Genomic DNA, 20,954 nt, shown 5'->3' with positions numbered 1-20,954 from the left:
GGCTACATTGGAGGACAGCGCCAAGTCACTGCAGGATCCCTCAACTCTTACCACACTGAAGCAGCTGGCTTGTGCCCTGTGGCTCTGCCACCACCACAGACTGGGCTCTGGTAACCCACCCTCATCAGTTTGCTAATTAGGCAGAGGACAGCTCCTATCAACAATGTGAAAATGGTGAACTTTGAAGAGCGGTTTGAGGGCAAAAAACCTATGATTTCACAGACCAGTACACAGAGAGTGTTCCAAACAGAAGCTCTGGTCAGCTTCCAACTGCTACAAAAAAATAGCAGCCTCAGCTAACAGAACTGCAGCTAAAATCTGCAGGAATCTTTCAGAACAGATCACAGATATTGGCACACCATAGGGTTGTCCATGTCACAAACAAGGCTTTGACACCAATCACCTGAGGGCTGACGACACAAAACTAAAAAATCTGCAGGAAGGAAGACAGTGGATCAGGGATGTCCCCTAAGCTTTATTTCACACATGGCAGAATGTCCCCACACGAATACAGGCTAGAATTAATGCAGACAAGTAACAGGGAGAAGGGCTTAACAGGCAAAGCTTGAGACACACACACCTCTTTCCAGAGCCCTAAGCAGCCAGTCTGGGCTTCTCCAAGCTGCGGATGCTGGGATCAGCACAGACCCAGTGTCTCCCAAAACACACCAGCAGCCTCTTCAGCCACATGCCTACAAGCCTGTTTACCCTCCCTGCTGCTGACCTGTTCCCGGCCACATCCAGGACGTGAAGCTCAGTGGTGTTGGCAAGCTCTGGTGGCAGGAGAGCCAGGCGGTTGTCTCGCAAGGACAGCACGTTCAGATTGGCACAGCCTCCAATATCAGCTGGAAGGGATGTCAGCCGGTTCCGATCCACGTTCAGGTTCGTCAGCTTGGCCAGCTTGCCAAGGGACTTTGGTAAGGCCTAGGAAGGAGATGATTCAGTTGTTGCAAAAGATAAGAGTAGCAGAATAAAGGCATAAAGGCACAGAGCCTTCTGTCCAGGGAAAAAAGCTGCCTTCTGTCCTAACACAGACACATTTTCAATAAAGTTGTCATTACAACTTTGGGACAGATTTTCTCTCAGGTTCACCGACTGTTATATGCCAACTCTTACCTCAGCACAGCACGCTCAGAACACCACTGGTCAAGATATTTCTCCTGTTCATCTGTCCATCCCCAGTACTTGTGTTTTGACAATCAAATCATGAGCAGTTTGGAGCAGGGCCATTCTAAATTACACTACTCCATGACCCCTTGCCAAATGCAGTTTTTGATGTAGTCCTGCTCCCATCAGATTGGATGGGCTTCAGGACTGGCTATCCTAGAACCAGCATCCTACCTATCCTAGAGAATTTTTCAGAGAAAAAGAACTGAGGGAAAGCAGCTTCCACCAGGGTCTTCCCAAGAGCCTGCGAGCCAGGTGAAACTGTGCATCAAAGCAGCTGAAGGGAGAGCAGCTGGAGCATGCTCAGGAATGCAGCTCAGAAGCCAGAAGACAGGAGAAGATCCCTGGCACGTGAACAGCACAGAAGAGGCAGGGTGGCTGCTGGTGTACTTACTGTCAGCATGTTCTCTGTCAAGATGAGTTCTGACAGATTTTCACAGTCCCCAATTGATTCTGTCACCTCTGTCAGCCGATTCTGGTCCACCTTGAGGATGGAGAGCTGCTTCAGCTGACCTGGCCAGGGCAACAAGCTAGGTGTGAACTAGGCCACAGAGATAATGACACTGTTCAGGCACTACCTTTCTTCCCTCCCCATCAGGGCTTGTTCACAGGTTTCACCCAATGATGATGCAGATCAAGAACCTGAACTCGTCCTGTAGAGTTCTGTTCACCAGTATCACCTGCTGCTGCTGCACTCAACTACTGCGACTACGTCCATCAAACCCTACTACCTTGTTACACACACTCTTGCCTGAAGACCCCCCACCAGGAGCACTGCCAGGGCAGTGAAGTCCTGCACTGCTCTCCATCCCGCAATACTCACCAATCCCATCTGGGATGCATTCCAACAGGTTCTGTGACAGCAGCAAGTCCGTCAGTGCTACTAGCCCACTGACCTCATTGGGCAACTGCTCCAGCTTGTTCTCAGACACATCCAGACAGACCAAGCGGCGGAGATTGCCCAGCTCCTAGAATCAGAAAGGAGACAGTATGGCTCAAGGTAGCAGCTGAGGAAGGGAGCAAAGTGGTGAATCAATAAGCCCCAACAGGTACTTACTGGAGGCAGGGCTGAGAGCTGGTTGCGGTCTAACCAAAGCTCACGCAGGTTTGGTAGCGCTCCCAGAGTATCTGGCTGTAACAGAGCAGGACAGTAATAGCATCAGTCCCTTCCAAAGGGGAGAAGCTGCCCAAGGATGCTACAAATCACACCACACCTCTGCAAAGCTAGACATTGTTATTGCTTTCACACCTCCTAGAACCATTTGCCAAATGGTTTATAAAGCTGTTGTGCTGGTGTGCCACAATATAGCAGCACATATGTTTGGAAATGTCTGCAGAAGGTCCCCACAGGAAACATGGAAGACAATAGCAAGGACTGTCTGGTAGCAGGCAAGACAAGAACTAAACAGGGTTTTGGAATTCTGGCCTTACGAAAGAAACTAGTCTTTCTCCTCTTCTGCCTCTCAGAGACTAAAAACATTTGGGTAACACTGGCTAACTCAACATGACAGAGCAGCACCATCAGCAATGCTAGACATGTTCATAGCATCACTCCACAACCACCACACACGCTGATTAGCATTTGGGGTTGGAGCTAATGCATCACTGGAGAGCAGTTCAAGTGTCAGACAACTGTTCTCACAAGTAAGCTGCAGCCTTGTGCATAGCAAGCTGCACAAAGTCCTTTGCTTCCCAATTTAGGTGGGTTTCTGCCAAAAAGCATTTCAGAACATTAAAAGCAGGATTCAGTGACAGCTTAATCCATAGCTGCAAAATTAAAGAGTATCACTGGATGTCACTGACTGTGAAGACAAGCTGAATTTCGAGACTGCACGGGCTCTCAGCACGCTTATGCTCAAAGTCCTCCATGGAGGCACCCAAGTCCAGAGGGCACACACCCCATGCTTGGCTGACTTCACTGCCAGGAACAACATGGAACAGTCCTGCACTTTGCAGTAGAGAAATCAAATGAGAAAGGAGAAAGGCAGAAAGTTGGCCTAGCAGAAGTGAAAAAGAACAGACAAAAGCAGCGCAGCACATAAGAGAAGTACCAGAGTCTCGTTGGGAAGGAAAGACCCTTAAGGCAGCTAGATAGCACGATCAACATCCCAGAGCAAAAGTGCTTGGAAAGAGCAGAGCAAGTTGTGCATGAGGACAGTCAGAAGTAAGACACAAGGGCCAATATGTGAAGAGAACATTATGCTGAGAACAATGACTAGGCCATGGTGGGCAGATCACAATCTTGCCAAACAACTTTCGGGTCTATTTCTTTGCATTTCAGATGAAAAACCACTTGCTTCCACAGAGGTACAGAGTTGGCCCCTACCAACCACCCATATTCCCTCCCCACCATCCCTCACCTACCAGTACTTCCAGGTCATTGCCACCAAGATCCAACTGTTCTAACTTGACAAGGAAGGAGAGTGAACTGCAAGATCCAGGGAGTAGGGAGGGGAAGGGGGGGGGGGGAAGCAAGCAAGAAAGAAGAACAGAAGGTTAGCATCTGGGACACATATCTCACAAGTTACATAATTTTTAATAACTCCTAAAACAGATGGGGCAATCCTGATCTTTTTCATAGTCCCTCTGAGCCAAACAGTTTAGGGAACTAGTACCCTTCCCCCAGGCCGGACCACCTGCACCAGGTTACCGTGTTCAGTAGTACCAGGAGTCCCAAAGCAACCAGCTTCCACTCTGTCACCAATTTGCCTTCTCGCCCTCCCACCATAAAATACTCTTTGAGCAAAAACACACAGATGACAAGACACACCTTAACACTGCTGCCCATTTTTGTAGGAAAGATGGGGACTTGCACACAGATTAACAGATAACAGAAGAGAGTCAGCAGAGGACAATACATATTTGGGGGGCAAGGAGAGCACAGCTGCAAGGAGAGGCAGGAATGACAAACTCAGCAGCCTCGGCTTCCCCAAATGGGATGCCCATGTTGTTTGAGAGAAGGGGAAAAACAGCACTGGCACGACATCTCAGAAGAGGTCAAAACGTACAGACAAGAAGCCCACTAGGCAAGATACTGCGAGAAGCCTGCACAGGAACCAAAGCTTGTCAACACTGGTGGTCCAAAGATGTGCCCCGAGCACCCGCACACACATCATGACCTGGTGCTATGAAAGGCTGCAGCTGCAACCCCACAAAACCAGGATTCAGTTCTTCTGTCATGGCCCAGCTGTTCATGTGTCCTCAGCGCTCAGTCCTGCTCCATCAACTCAGCTTCCACTTCCCCAAACAGGTGTTGCTGTCTCTCAATTTACACTAGGGCAGAACCGCCATCTCAGCCCTGCCCACTTTCCCAGCCGGAATGGTCTTCAGTTATTTTTATTCCCTTCATAAGGAACTGTCCTAACATAGAAATGACTATATTTCTCTGCAAATAGAGCTATATATCTCAACGCCATCCAAACTAAGGAAGTTGGGGGCTGCAAATCTGTGAGAAAGCAATAAAAGAGGTATGTCTTGCCTGGGCCAGGCTATAAAAACATTTGGGCTACAGAGGAAAAGCAGTTCTCATCTTGTGCAGTGGTGGATTTTGAGATACTGTATTAACTCAAGCAAGGTTTATCAACTGGATCATCAAAAGGATTCTGTTGTATGGCAGTCTCTCATAATGACTACATTTGCTCTTTGACTTCTCTGAAGGGTGAAACAGCCTTGACTGTCCCTTCGCACCTTCACAGTCTGAATTCCCAAGTGAGCTGTGGAATCCATGTTGATATACAAGGTCTTGCAAAATGCCTTAGTATAGATCACCCTCCACTACTGCATGAGAATACATCAACGAAAACTACCCTTCCCAAATCACTGCCAAGCTGCATCCCATCTGCACGGGAGAGAGGAGGTGTGACAAATCAGCTGTGCAAGATGAACTGTTTCAGAACTCAGCTGGCAGCAGAAGACTAACCAATGAAATTTAGTGTTGAAAAGTAAAGGTCATTGCAAGCTGGATCTTTTAAGGCGCTCAACAACAAAAAAATCAAAAAGACATTGATGCATTACGCAGTCACAAATCCACAGTACTGAAGCCCATCTACCTACTGGGCTCAGTAACCTTGAAAACTGAAAGCATCATCCATTTTGGTAAGTCATTCTACTCTTTGGCAAGATCACTTGGACTTGTTTAGTGCCATTCTTGAGCACAATTTGCAACCAGACTAAGTACAAGAGTTTCAGACCTCAGTAGAGTACCCCTGGAATTTTCTTGCCCACTGATTTCAATCTCATATTTGACTGACAGATCTGAAGAAAATTGCCTTGGCCTTCAAGATCCTCTTTCTGCTTTTGGAAATCATCCGAAAGTAGAATTTGGGAAATCAGGGGAAAATTAAAAGAAGCTGGAATTGCACTGCAGAACGAGTATCAAAAACCTGGACTTATATTTCAGAGAAAACCCCCAAAAACTCATAGCGTGCTACAAGTATGTTGCTGGATGGCATACAAATCTAACACAGGGAAACAAGGGAACACCAGGCACGAGAGATCATCCCAGAAACCACAAGGGTTTGGTCACAGACTGAATTCTCAAACTGCATAATGCTTGCTGGTTCCTAGATGGTGAAAAGCCATTAGGACCATTCTTCACCGCAATATGAAAGCCTAACTTTGGATGTAGCTGTTGCCCTTCCTTGTTTATATGGTGTATCGCAGTGGTGGCACCTGTCTGCAGGAACACACAGAACAGACAGCAGTGGGTCCCAACACCAGGACCCAAACTTCTCCTGCTTGCCTGTTCTCAGCCTGGCATAAGGAGCTTTAATTCTCACATTCTCCCTTGTGAGTATATTCCATGTGCAGCCACCTCAGCTGGTCTCTTAATACCGCCTTCCTGCGACAGGGTGTTAATGTTGACAATTTTTGTGCAGAACAGATCCAGTGACTTTGGCATCAGGAACAAGATGGCAGTGTTAATTTGAACTGTGCTTCTACACTGTGTAATCACCAGATGTGAAGTCTGGTTGCTGACCAGTGCAGACTCTCTCAGCTCCTTTTTGGAAGTGCCTTGTCCTCAGGGTCAAAGCTGACACATGAATTTTACAAGCAGATATAACTGCTGTCATATAAAGCATTTCTTGCATTTATATTCTGCAGCTCCCAGAGGAAAATAATCATCAGGAAGAAGAGAGCATGCACCTGAGTCAGAGCAACATCTCAGAGTGAGGGCGGCATGCCCATCACAGAAGCAGCAAGACTAAAGCCCTCACTGCTCAGATTCAAGCCTTGCTTGAACCCTGTACCATCTGATGCCTCCTCTGCCCTCTTTTTTAAACAAAGCAGAGGAGTAAGGGGAGAAAGTTCAGGTAAGTCAAACCGAATACTTGCCATGAACAGTGAGAGAGCTATGAGGAAAGGTGGCAATAGTTGTATGATTCACACATTCACTGGGGAGTTTGTGTGGGCCCAAAAGACACTGCTGTTCAAAAAGAAGGCAGGTAGAATCCCTTCCAACATATATTCAAGGAAGACTGGGGGAATCATCAGTTGGATGGATAAGCAGGCAGAAAACAAGCTGACAGAGCTAATGTAGGTTAGAAAACTCAAGAAACAACTCTCATGGGTGCCAAACCAGAGATTACTGCACAGACTCATGAGTTCTCCAGATCCTATCCACCTGATAGCATCAGCTGTACCAAGCAGATCCTCTACCAGGAATTAATCTCTGTCCCTAACTCTCTGAAACATTTAATAAGACTTGTATCTTCTCCCTTGCTGGCTTATTTTTTGTCTGCTGCAAGAAAGCCAGTTATCCCACCAATTCCCACAAACTGCTCAGCCAGAACAATCAGAAGGAATACCCAAGAAAACAGAGATGTCAGAAGCAAAATGTATCTTCAGCCGTATTCTGCTGCTCTTCAAATTATGAACTGCAACGTATAGAGTTCTTCCTATACCCACATCAGTCCATTTTTCTGTTTTTCCACCTCTCCAGGAAAAATTATTCTCACCATTTCCAGCAGCTTTCTTACAGAACCCTGTTCATTCCAAATCAATCCTGATGCAGAGGCTGAATACAGACTCTGGACGTCCTTCCCTGCTCTTAAGCCCTGTACCATCTCTCTCCCCCCTCATCCCAATTTACAGAAATCCAGCACGATGCAGCTAATTTATGCAAAGCCTCGAGCCCTCCCAGGCAAAGTGCTAGAGCCTGCGCTACCAAAACAAGCCCCTGAGGAATCAGGCAGGGGACTCCTGAAGCAAACAGATACTCACGTGGGGAGAGTCTTCAGCAGGTTCTCGCGTAGTTCCAAAGTCACCAGGTTTGCCAAACTGCAAGAGAAAAGGGAGCGAGAAAGCCAGATTCACTGAATAGGGCTTCAGGGATACAAGGAGATGCTCATATCCCTTCCCTTGGGACCACCCCTCATGATCTGCACAAATGCATCTATGTGTGTACACATGAATGGAGATGACAGTGGAAAACAAAAAAACAGAGAGGATCTTAAATGACTTCTGATGAAGGTGACTGCTTATTGCAAATTCATGGGGAAACAACACTGCGCCCAAGCTCAGGACAAGGAAACGTGGTATCACATACAGGACTGTCTATCCATAAAGAGAAAATCCCTCACGTGTAGAAAGCCAAATCCCATGGGAGAGGCACTGCACCCCACAGGCAAAGCCCCATGGGCTCTGCCTTGGCCATTTGCTAGCAGCATAAATCATTTCAACATCACCGGACAAACCACACCTGTTTGGAAAGGGGCAAACGGGCACTCATAAAATAAGGAAAGACAAAGGATTTGATAAGCCTGGATGCACTCCTTGCCTGTGCCACAGACCACAGAGAAGGAGCAGCAGCTGAGACCAGGAAAAGAACCCTTTTAAAAAGGCTGTCTTTTAACAAGAGTAATGCTTAGAGGTGCTCACACAGTATGTTCAGTACAGTGGCAAACTGTAACTGGGATGGCATGCTCTTTCCCTCCAAGTCCTGCTAGTGTCCCCACCCCAACCCTCCTCCCCATTATGCGGAATGGAGGCATACTCACTTCCCAATGTCATTGGGGAGGCTCTGCAGGGACACATCATTCAAGGCTAAATGGCCCAGGCTCCGAAGCTGTGTGAAGCCCTCTGGAAGCCTGTGAAAGCATGACAGAACAAAACACCATTAATTCTGTGCACGAAACAAACCCTAAATCCCCCACAAGCCAGTCTAACCCAACTGGTATCAACATGTGAAAAGGAGAAGAGCAGGAAACAACTCTGACTCTCGCTCCTGATCCAGGATATGCTCCATTTCTAAGACACCACAGCCCTGCACCAAAGTCACTACATGTCCTAGTGTGCAAACTTGGCTCTGCAGGACTCGAGCATGAATCTCAGGCTACGCCATGTGATCATTTAAACTTGGAAGCAAGGAAGGCTACCAACTAATCCAAACATCCATCTAAGGATATTTTTGCAGATGACACTGCAGCATTCCCTGGGACCAAGTAGTAGTATCATAACTCCAAGGTGCAATAGAACAGGGAAAGACTCGTGAAAAGAAGAAATCCCTCGCTGTTCACAGGCAGCTCCTGGAGCCTCCCTGCCCCACTGCTCACGACACAGATCTGACAACTCTGGGCCACAAAAACACTGACCAATAACTTCTAGTGTAGAAGTGCTGGTCATTCCTGCAGTACAGGGATTCTCACCGACTGAAAAAGCTTGTCCCATCCTGCCAGTGACCGGCTCCACAAGAGGGAAGCAGAGTTAAATCTATTTAAAGGGCGACTTGGGCAGTGCTTGCCCAGGAGCACAAAGGGCAGCAGGCATCTGGAGGCAGACTGGCATCTACAGGGACCCTGGCAAACAATGCGACAAGACACCAGTGCCTCAAAACGTGGTTCACCAAGACAGAGCGGCCACACTTGAATTCCCACAACATTACAGATTAAAAGCTGTAGAGACAGAAGACTGAAAGAGACAAGGCAGAGCGCCCTGTTCTTGGACATCGCTCTAGGCACTGAAATATCAGGGAAACCAACCAAACAGAGAGTTCAAAGGATGGCCATGCTAAATAAGACTGACAGAGAGCAAAAAGGACTGACAGAGAGCAGAGGATAGCATGCAGGCCTTTCTCTACTCCTCTGTAGCACGATGAGTCCACATCCATTCTGGTTTGTGCATCGGTGTGAAGGGATGGGGAGGGAGTAAGAAACTTATTCCAAGAAGACAAAAGTCCTCGACCATTCCCACCAGTGGCACCACTATGACTAAAGGCTCATCAACCCAAGCCATAGGCCCTGCAATAGAGGGAGCACAAACCAGCTCTTCCATATGGTATGTGTTTCACCTCTCCAGAAAGCAGACACCTGCAGGTCTTGGCACAGGCAGGGTGGTCCCAGGCCTTGCCTTCAAGGGAAGACAATTAGAAGATGAAGACCAGAGAAAGCAAGGAAGAATGAGGAACTTTCACTCTCAGATGGACAAAATGGGTTGCACATGCCCTCCTACCTGGAGAGAGGATTTCCACTGAAGTCTGCGATTTCCAAGGATTTGCAGAATTTGATGCTTTCAGGAATTTCTGGAATGTCTGGAAAAAACACGTGAAAGAAATAAAGAGGCTTGAGAAGAGCCTACCACGTGGAAAATGGGACACCAGGTCCTGGTGACAGCCTAAGACACAGTGAGACAAACATATTTTCATAGCTCAGGACCCGCAAGAGATCACTCTACAGACCTGTGAAAGGGTCCTGCCTCTTCTGTAACATGAGTGCACAGGGTAGTACTACTACACTGAGAGAAGCAGGGCTGTGAGGCACCCACTCCCCATTCAGCTTTGACCTTACCGTTACGGGAGATGTCCAGTTCCACCAGCTGCATGAAGTTGGCAACCTCTGGGGGAAGTCTCTGGATTTCATTGTCGCTCAGACCCAGCTTGCGCAGGTTGAGAAGCCTAAAGAAAGGCTGTGACAGGAGAGAACAAAACTGGGTCAGCAGTAATTCTGTGGGAAACCTGCCTTCTCCCCTCAGGCCAAACCTGAGCATCCATCCCTGGAGAAAACTGCCTTCTCTCATAACCTCTCTCCCAGTGAGGTCCTCAAAGTGCAGTCACTGCACAGATGAGAACCCTGATTAAGGCCTTTTGCCCTGGTCTGTTGTAGAAGACAGACATTTAATGGGTTTCGCTTGATGATTCATTTAACATCTCTACTATACCACTGCTCTTATCCCTCCCTTCTAGAATACAAAATGGACGTTCCTTGTTTCCCAAGAGAACAGTTCATCTTAGACGTTCGAAGACTAGCACCAGGAGGAAGTCACTATAAAGCAGCTTGCCAGCAGACACTACAGTGTTTATGAGTCTGGTCCAGAGAAGCCAACAAAGGAGAAACATAAGGGGACTTTCAGACTGAAGTCCTGTCCCTGCTGTCACACACATCTGCTGTACGGTATGTTTTGTCAGGACAACAGTGACAACATCCCTACACCAACAGGGAAAGCACGTGTGCCACCTGTACAGGGCAAGAAAAGGAACAGGCTAGCTAGCTGTAGGGCCCAGGTAACAAAGAATTAGAGAAGGAAATTCCTTTCTAGAAACACCACAGTCACAGAAATGTCAACTGGAAGGGACCTCCAGAGCTCTCCTTGTCTAACAACATCCAACTTCTTCACACCTCCTCTTGTTCTCAGAAGTCAATTATACTAGCTATAAACGGTAAACAGCAAGATTCATCAATCATACTCTTTCTAGACATCAATAGTAAGTTTACTAAATGCAACATACTATAATTATCAACTGAACAAATCTTGCAGCTGCTTCTAACTATTGTCGGACATAGGATACTGAACAGGATGGAAAACAAGGCGGTAGTGTTTGCTGCATTTCCTGGATTGTTACAGAGTCCTGGGAGTAACAAACAAACAATATTGGGCCAGTGCAGAAAATGAAACCGTTTTAAGACGTTTACCCATAACCCACAAATAGATAAAGGCTGTTGCGCACAGACGTAGTAAAACCATGGCTCTGATTAAGTGTTTGGGTTCTGCCACAGTACTCTTAAGTCATCTTTAGCCATTTATGAGTTTTAGATGGCCAATCCTTAAGAAGCTAATAACTTGACCTGTGATGCAGGAAAAAAAAAGGAGCGATGAAGCTAGGAACAAACTCAGGCCTGCGAAGTGACACACAGAAGCCACTTCTAATCCATGTAATCATCCTGTCCGTCCCACACCAGAGGCAGAAAGGGAGTTACAGTAAGCAACAGAAAATGTAATCACAGGATTACTTAGACATCAGAAAACATGTCCAGAGAGTCAGGGCTGCTTACACAGACCACACTGGCAAGGATCAAACAAGAATTTGAGTCTGAACCTTCCTTCTCAGTTGCCTTTCCAGTAATCCATCTGCATAAAAAGGTTGCTGAAACAGAGCTCTCCAGGAATAGTTGTGGGGGTATTGAGATGAGGTTTGAGGCGGTGGGACCCACAACTGTCACTTGTAACATTGCAAAGAACATTAATACAGACCAGATAAAGGAGAGGTAAGAAAAGGAGACACACAACGTAACTGCGAAAAGATACGCAGACCATGAAGAGAGGTGCTCGCCCTACTAGAGGGGATGATGAAGAGGTCTAACTTGAGAAGTTTCTCTGCCATAGATCAAAACCCCTGCAGCTTCCCATGGAGATGTCCCAGTGCAGAAGTGCTGCTAGGTGCAAGTCCATGTTTGAAGGACTGCAAGACATGGAGCGGCCTTTGCTACGCGGAGGTTGTCGTACTTCCACATCACTCCCCATACTGAAAGGGAGAAGTGCTCTGGGATGAACAGCAGTGATATGAAATTCATACTCCTGACGTCCTAAAGTGGTACAGGAGACCATAATAAGCAAGAAAAGCAACAATAAAAAAAGTCCTCTTGATGCTGAACAGCATGAGTCCTTTTTAATTCAGTTTATCTAATGCAAATCAGTTTAATAAGAAAGGAAGTAGGTGAAAGTCTAAATGACAACAAAGGTTCAAGCCAGAGCAGGAGGTTTAGAGATTTGATTTGCTATTGTTTCCTAGATCCTTCTCCTAATTTTAGAATGCAAGGAAATTCCAGGCAAGACATTGTGTTGACCTGCTAGAGCCTACAAGTTGGAAAACAGCAAAGGGACAAACAGGACATCTATAGTCCAAACTTTTAGCACTTCTGCCTACAGATTTTAGGCCGTCTCAAAACAGATGTGCACACCTAAAAAAAATTAATTTAGAATAAAGTCATGCTACATGTTGCACTGCAGTATATACAAAAAGCATTTTTTGACACAATAAGAGATTTAAAAGCTAATTTCCATGAGGCAAACCGGTAGCTGTGAACATCGACTTCAGTTTTCCCTTACACTTAAGTTTTACTTTCTTAGCTAGGCCATCAAAATCAAAACAACATTAACACTTCTTTGGCACAGCAGTTAAATTGCAATAAACTGCATGGATACCACAGAATAAACTGCGTAACAGACCTTTTACTAGCATAACTACCTTAGCGAAAATAATCAGAGCCTACAGGCACGTCTGTGAAGCCAAGTGCAGACCAAGCCTTGGAATTAGGCTTGTGACAATCTCACAATTATTCCCATCCAATTATCTTTGTTTCAGGGAGACATCTACTAAAGATCATGTTCCAAAAATGCCTTGCTTTGTACGCTACTGCTTTGTATCAGTTAAACAGCATTTTTTCTCCCCCAGTTGTGGTGTTGTTTTTTTTTAAAAAAAGGTAACCAAAAAACTTCAAAACCTCACAGTGCTGACCGACTATTCTGTCTGTGCACAAATTTCCATTCAGCAAACAGCAAGACAACAGTAGTACATCCCACTTCTTAAGACTCACTTAAGCTGGACTTGAATAAAATATTTCTATGTGACAAAAATTCAAACTAGTCAAAAGTCAGCAGCGGAGGTCACAAAAAAAAAAAAGAAAAAAAGCGCAGCTGAATTACAGTGTTCCCATGCAAGGATTAAGATTTTTATACGGCGGGGGGGGGGGATGGGATGCGGGGGCAAGTTAAGTAGAATCTAAGCAAGCCACCATGTCTACTCTGTCTAGCAAAACCACTTACTCCTTATCATTAACCCCTCACCAACAGGATGAAATACAGTGAATGAAATACTGCTAGCCAAAGCACAGATACACCAGCAAGTCTGTACTTCCCCCCGACAGCCTGCTTTGCTCCTGAATGTCTTTACTATACCAGCACAAACAGTTTTGCCAGCAGAGCACACCAACATTGCCATAACCAGTCCAGTAGACCTAACTGCCGTTGAATCACAGAAAGGCAAAGGTAGACCAGCACTGCTGAAGCAAATAAACAGGCGCTGGTTGTTCAGAGATGGGACAGTCTTCAGGAATAAGCACTTGAAAGCACAGAAGAGATGTGCTTCCCACTTATACATCAAAGCTTTTAGAAAACTAGCAAGCAAAGTCTGCCCTTCTCTCTACTAGGACTACAGCTAGTCTGATGTAAAATACAGCCACGTGATGTAATCAAGAACAATGCAAACGCTGCACCGAAGACGACACACAATTTTCAGGTCAATATTTTGTGAACCGGGTTCTTCAACTCATAAAGTCCAACAGCCAAATTTACAAAGCAAGACCGCACGGAAGATTAATTTGTGACACTGGAAATGGAGAACAGATTAATTTTAAAATTGTTACTGGAACCAGGAGTGAAAACTTAAGCAAATGTGTCTTTGGAGACTGGCAATTATCCCTTTCTCTAATCAATGTTAAGCCTGTTTCATACAGCTAGCAAAAAAAAAAGAAAAAAAGAAAGTCACAAATTTAGCACTATACTGAATGTCTCTGTTACGATGAAACATATAGACCTTCAAGATTTTCTGAGTATTAAAAAAATAAATTAAATAATAACCAAATCTGCATGACCTAGATCTTTCACTGTCCAAACTAGACTGATAGAAAAGATCAAAAATAGAACTTTGAGAAAAAAAATAAGCAGTAATCAGTCACTGTTTCCTGGCATACCAGAAGCCTGAAGACCACACAGAGCAAACACGGATTAGTACAAGAGGATTCCAGCGCACAGGAATTCAGCCAGCTCAGAGTGCAATGGAACTTACCACAAATATATAAAAAAAAAAAAAAAAAGGTTCAAGACAAAGATCAGGGGCTGTACTAATATATTAACAGCATAGTTGGGTAACTAGGGGGGAAAAAGCCTTTCTAAATTAGAATATATTACAAAGATACTCTACTGTTGAATTATGTGAATTGTTACGGGATGGCTAAGATGGAAAACTACTACAAAACCATCTTTCAAAAAAGGTTCAGGGGGCATAAATTCTGACAATATGTGGAGCACAGCAGCTGCAATACAACAGATTGGAAATACATAGGCCATTGCTCTCAATGTACTGATTGGCTGAAAATTAGTATAAGGTATAAATAGCCTGTAAAGCACTCTAAACCAAAAGATAAGAAATATTCCAAAAAATTGTAACATTGAAAAAGAGACAGAAAAATGTGAAATGCAGGCTCTGCAGCACGTTTTGAGATGTAACTTCCTCATTCAGCAGCCTTTCTGAAAATGAAAGCAGGCAAACATGAGAAGTCATTCAAGATTTATCTGTAATTTCTGAAACAAAATTCAATTACTTAATTTTCTTTTAAAAAGGCAACCTAGATCCATGAATTTTTCAGTCAAAAGGGACAATGAAGTAATATCCTTTAATTCTTTGTGTATCGCAGACTTTTATCACAGAATCATGAAATAATTCAGGTTGGAAGGAACCTTGGCATATCTCTACTCCAACCTCTTACTGAACGCAGGGTCAGCAATGAAGTCGGTCCAGGTCGCTCAGGCCTTCGTCCAGTCAGGTCTTTCAAAACCTCCAACGACGGGACTCAAGGATCCAAAAATGCTCTGGGTCCTTGGGTGCACCACTTAAATTACTGTCACAGTGAAAAAAGCTTCCTTGTCCCCAGATGGAACCACCTAGCTCCATGATGCCATGCCTCTCATCCTCCCCCACGCACTGCTGGGCTCCGTCTCCTTGATAAACTCCCTGCACACATTGGCAGGCTGCTATGAAGTCCCCCTGAAGCAAGTGTCTTCTCCAGGCTGCAGAAGTCCTGTTCCCGCAGCCTGTCCTGTCAGGGCACACGCTTCAGCCCCTGCCCACCCTATAGACCCTCTCCTGAACTCACACCAGTTTGGCAATGCTGTTCTTGTACTGGGAGTCCCACGATGGGTGCAGTACGGAGGGGTGCTCTATGGAGGGGAATAATCACTGCCCCGGTCCCTGGGTGCGCTCCTGTCGGTACAGGCAGCACGCTGCTGGCCCTCCGCGATGCCAGGGCACCCCACAAGACCCTACGAGGAGCTGAGCTTTGAGTACAGTGAACAAGGATGAAAGCCGAGCACCTTTAGCACGACATCCAGCAGGAAGAGTGCAGAGGAGCTGGCCACGTATGATACACAAAGAATGCTGCCAACAATAGTACATGCAACGTAAAGTCAAATTCACGGGCCTGTTTGCATAACCAAATAAAAACCCTCAAACGCCCCTTTTTGCTGTAGCCAGGCAAACACTGAAGTGTGCAACCAGCATAAACTACGGACAAGAATCATCAAAACTTTAGGAGACCCCCAACTGTGACAACGCTTTCACAATTAAACCGCACCAGTCACTCGGAAGCTACACTTACGAGGGTGACACAGCTACTCACCTATAAATGGGTTGGGTTCCCAAGAAACTCCAGGTGAGCCAGTGGACCACCGTGAGCTATTTATTCTAGTCCTGTTAGAGTACACAACACTTGCTTGTCAGCTAGGTCCAACTAACCACAATTAAACTGGAAAGACTTTACTTCTGTCTTAATGACAACTGACACCTCAGCAAATTTGGAAGGCCCACTTCAATACTGAAATATGATGATATATGCAGAAGTGAGAAAGGATAAAACCCCAACACAATTACTAATGAACCTCTTGATTCAGACCACTGCCTCTGGAGTAATTTTATAAAAGAAAAATACTGGGCTAATAGAGCGGAATCACTGCTATGACAAAACTATCGGGGAAAGAAATGGTCAGCTTCAAAGTGAAATATTACAAGCAGAAAGCCATCCTGACCATACAGTACTCACCTTCAATGGTTAGGTCAGTCCTACTCAAGGCACACAATAGATTGTGGTTTTATTTGAGGTTATCCTGAGAAACAGTAACAGACTCAGCCCGTTTGGGAAAACAAGAAACACTGGTAGCAGCAAATACAGGCTCTGTTTGGCAGATTCACCTTTGGCTTCTGCTGAAGAACCGAAATACCTGTGTATTGAGAAAGTCCTGAGCTGCACACACTGACTCCAGGGCCACTGATCTAGGACACATTTGTTACTGATAATGCGAGGATGCCTGACACCCCGTTTTGCAGAGCTTCTCACTCAGTGAGACACAAAAGCACAGAAGTTCCCAATCCCATGGAGTTCAGTATACATGAGGCATTTTGCCTGTACTTAATTTATAAGCCAGGTTAGTCCATGGCTCCAGCTGTGGTGTTCACCAGTGGTGAACTCTTACATGGCAAAGCAAAACGAACCCAAGAAGGGGGAAATACACAACGGATTTAGAAATGAGTTTCTGGCCTCATATCCTCAACATGCCACGACTGCTCTCAGCAATGCAGATGGGTGGCATTATAGGTGGTGCTGGCCAAAGTTGAGAGCAGAGGTGCCTAACTCCTGAGTAGAGTCAGAGTCTGACAGTCCCTTGTACCCCTTCCTCATTCATTACACGTGAGGAACTCTGACTGTCCAACTCCAAAACTGGCTGCATCAGCCACCTCCTGTCCTTGCAAGACAGAAAAGAGCCATCCACCACTACCTTCACACACAGCCTCTATCAGCATGAGGCCAGGATCTCACTGCCTGTGGACACCAGCACACAGCTTCCAGCTAAATTAAGAAAGCAAGGTAAGTTTCTAGAAAGCCAGTGTCTGCAAAACTGCTAAGTAGTTATGTAGCAGGCCAGTGAGTGTGTGATGCCAATCTCCAAATTCATCCAGTTCACTCAAAGAGGCAATCTGCATCACAGAGGCAGGTCCAGCAGAACCACAGAATGGTTGAGGTCGGAAGGGACCCCTCAAGATCAACTAGTCCAACCTCTGCTCAAAGCAGGGTCAGGGTCAGCTATAGCAGGCAACGCAGGGCTGTGCCCACTCAGATTTTTAATATCTCCAAGGAAAGACATTCTGCAGCCTCACCGGGCACACATTCCAGTGTTCAACCACCCCTCCGGTAATAATAATAATTTAAAAAAAAAAAAAAAAAAAGAAAAAGCGTTTCCTTATGTTTAAACAGAATTTCCTCTATTTCACTCTGTGCCCATTACCTCTTGTCCTGCCACTGGACACCACTGAGAAGAGTCTGGCTTGGCTCCATCTCCTTTGCTCCCTGACATCCTACACACATCAGTAAAATCCCCCTAAGCCTTCCCTTCTCCAGGCTGAATAGTCCCAACTCCCTCAGCCTCTCCCCCATATCACAGATGTCCCACTCTCTTAATCATTTTTGTGGCCCTTCACTGGACACACTCCTGTATGTCCATGTCTTCCCCACGCAGGGGGAGCCCAGCATCGGACCACAGCCCTCCAAGTGTGGTTTCACCAGAGCAGAACAGAGGTGAAGGATCACCTCCCTTGACATGCTAGCAATGCTCTTCCTAACTGCTGGTCAACTTGTGGTCCACCAGCACCCCCACTGTTTCTGCACAGCTGCTTTTTAGGTGATTGCTTGTACTGCTGCATGAGGTTATTCCCCCCCAGGTGCAGAAATTGGTATTTCCCATGAGGTTCCCATGGGCCCATTCTCCCAGCCTGTCAAGGTCCCTCTGAACAGCAGCACAACAATTTGGCTCATGCCAAGTCACCCACAGCATGTATAGACACAGCAAAGTCATAAAGTGCCCTTGGAAGCCCAGCCTCTCATCTGTAACAGGCCCTAGAAAGTGTCTGAAGGAGCTTGCTTCCATCTTCCTCTCTGCAGTAGCACGCTTCCAACTAAACTGTGTTTCTTCAGCTTGCTGACATGACATACTTCCTCCAGACCTCAGTCCTGCCTCTTTGGCCATCAATGTTCGTATCTGTGAAGCTCCCAGCATTAGTACTGGGGATGCAGCAAAGCCCCAGGACACGAACAAAAGGCTAATGGAGCTATTAGGTTAGCCTAGAGAACCACAGCAGTCAGATAGCGATGCTGGGAATTTGGACACCACCCCCAAGTGCTCCCTTTCTGCTGCAGAGTAACGCTTAGCTGAGCCTTGCCTCAGCAGAGCCCCTTGCACACTTATTCAGTCAGATCAGAAGGCGGAACATGAAAAAAAAAGGAGAAAGGACAATGGATAAAAGGATCAGAACAAACCCTCTGAGCTACCATTCAACTACGCCATTTCCCAGAAACAACAAAATCCTGAGGGCAGGCATGGAAAGGCAACCATTGCCCGAATGGGATTAATGGCCAAAGAGCCAGCCTGGCACAGCGGGGCAGACAGCGTCAGGTAACCCCAGCCACCCTGTGCTGCCAACACCAGCTCTTCAGAAGAGGCACAGTGGAACTGGCAGGAGGCAGGGAAAGGGCTTCACTCCTGGAACAACCCAAGCAGTCTGATGATGCATGGCAGGGTCAGGGATGCAGACCTACTAAGCCCACCAAGCTTCCCACGCACACTGCTGGTGCCCGTGACGCTGGCATCCAGCCCACAGCAATCACGGCTGCAGAGTCCCTGCAATGTGGCCAGAGCCCTGTGCCCATCCATGATTCACACAATGGCAACACAAGCCCGTGTGTCCTACAGCTCCCATCCCACCTGCAGAACGACGCGTCTTCACAGTCAAGCAAGCAGAGAAAGCCGTTTGGGTGCCGAAAGCCTGGGACTCGGAAAACACTGACTGCTTCTGCATGCACAGTGCTCCCCGCTTCCAGGTTGGCCCCAGGCCCAGGTTCATGATTCTTTTCTGAATCTTTGTTTTCTTGAGGCTATAGCAAAAGGGCTTCTGGCCTACCCGAGGCTGAACTCCAGCTCTCCCCTCACCTACTGCTGCTGAGGCAAGGAGATCCCCTCCGCACTCCCTGCTTTAATGCACAACACTGCTTCACACGCATCTCAATCCCACACATCTGGGCAGAGGCATTTGTCCCGTTTTACACCCGGAACATCAGTCCTGCTGAAGGCACTGTGTCTAATCCTGGGGGAAGGGGACTAGGACATGGGGTTCTTTGTTCCCCAGCATCACCTTGCTGCTCTCCGACCACCAGCCCCCACAATCCTGCCTGTACCTGCAGAAGAGCCATCTCCGTGGTGGCCAAGAGGGAGGGAGGAGGGCAAATGGACACCTGGGCTCCTCTACCAGTTTCTCTGGAGAAGGAGCAATGCTGTCCTGCAGCACAGACAGCTCAGGGGGCTGCCTTGGTGTTAGGACCCCTGCTGCAAACAGCAGACAGGGTGGGGGTGGCTGTCAAGTGCCATCAGGCTGTAGGGACATTTCCCCCCTCAACTAACCATACTTCAAATAGACTTCAACGAAACACTTCATAAAGACGGGGCATTTCTCAAGGTGAGGCTGTAGCACTACTGAAGGGGAGCAGGACATGTGCCAGAGGAAGAGGAGTCAGACACCCAGCTTACATAACTGTAGACCCACAATGACCTTACACATAGGCCAATGTCTTTGAAACAAGGCAGTGACAATTTACAGATCTGGAGTCCAGGAGCTGGGTCTACACTGTAAACACAGTTTGCACACCGGAATTGTACAAAACCTTTTGCTTCTGCAGCCAAAACTATCCAGGTGTTCCCAAGCTCTGCTACCCAAACAGTGGGTCTCAGATGCCTCCTTTTCCTCAAAAACAACCTGTGACAACCCAGGCTTCCTCAGAGACAAAGGCCTGGAGACAGAGGTGTTTGGCCCAGGTGATTTTGCTGCAGGGACTGAGTACACCAGCAGTGCTTGCTGTTTTACTTCTCCTCCAACACAGGCTAAGGGGATCCAAGGCAGGGTTTTTGCTAACCTTTCCAACCCTCAAGTGCCAGTGATAAGGACAGGTCCTCCTTACATCTCATTACTCTTAAGAGAATTTCAAGCTCAACTCTCAAACCCTGCTGGTACAGTCCCACCACCTTCAGCAGGACAGCACAAGCTTAATTAAAGGCAGGATCACAATGTGTAGCAGGAAAATAATTACACCTCTCCTGGTGATTCACAAACAAGAAGAGGGGCTGGTTTCCCATGCCACCAGGGGCTGGGCTCACAGCAGCACGCAGCAGAGCTCCTATGTTTGTCCCCAACCAGAGCAAATGCACAGGACTGTCACTGTGGGCAGGTGGTGTCCGCCAGCAGTGAAATGCGGCGGCTTGGGCAGCTCCTCAAAACACAGCAAAACCAGATCACATATCTGAGCCCTGTGTTTCATTCACATCTTCCTGGTCAAACACGGGCTTGACATCTTAAGAATTGCCCATGGAGGAAGCAGAGACTTTGCTGCATGCTCCACAGCCAAGGCGCCAGCACGCAGGAGCACACGTGTCTGCCTTTCCAGTCTCGGAGACCTACAGGTAGAAGTGTGAACAGAACTGGGGTCCCCTGCTTTTACATCTGTGATGAAAGAAAGAGCTGATCTTTGACAACCGTGCCAGTGGTATTGCCTTTGGGGAAAGCCAGCTGTGCAAGATTCAAGCAGAGCTGGAAGCAAAAACTGCAAAGCAAAACATGTGGGAGTTGAACAGCTCTAAGGTTAAACTCAGTCCTTCCAAGCCACTGTGCTCAAAGCCAACGTCTTACAGGTAAGGCCACATAA

The 20,954-nt window shown here is 46.8% G+C and overlaps 1 protein-coding gene across 40 annotated transcripts in view; it reads right to left on the bottom strand.

Annotated features, from left to right (window-relative positions):
• SCRIB (scribble planar cell polarity protein) overlaps positions 1-20,954 on the bottom strand; it is a gene marked incomplete at its 5' end in the record, with an annotated part of 116,403 nt that overhangs the window by 85,426 nt on the left and 10,023 nt on the right. For all 40 annotated transcript variants that reach the window (XM_080381617.1, XM_080381655.1, XM_080381625.1 and 37 more), the window contains 9 exons: positions 725-924; positions 1,562-1,680; positions 1,991-2,135; positions 2,225-2,299; positions 3,532-3,595; positions 7,390-7,446; positions 8,166-8,255; positions 9,616-9,694; positions 9,951-10,068. In XM_080381617.1, the coding sequence (XP_080237743.1) occupies positions 725-924; positions 1,562-1,680; positions 1,991-2,135; positions 2,225-2,299; positions 3,532-3,595; positions 7,390-7,446; positions 8,166-8,255; positions 9,616-9,694; positions 9,951-10,068 (947 nt within the window). The remainder of the gene's footprint in view (positions 1-724; positions 925-1,561; positions 1,681-1,990; positions 2,136-2,224; positions 2,300-3,531; positions 3,596-7,389; positions 7,447-8,165; positions 8,256-9,615; positions 9,695-9,950; positions 10,069-20,954) is intronic.

This window comes from Falco punctatus, assembly GCF_963210335.1.
Source record: "Falco punctatus genome assembly, chromosome: 3".
Classification (NCBI taxonomy): Eukaryota; Metazoa; Chordata; class Aves; order Falconiformes; family Falconidae; genus Falco; species Falco punctatus.
Note: the sequence above shows the minus strand (reverse complement) of the source record. Positions and strands in the feature narration are given on the sequence as shown.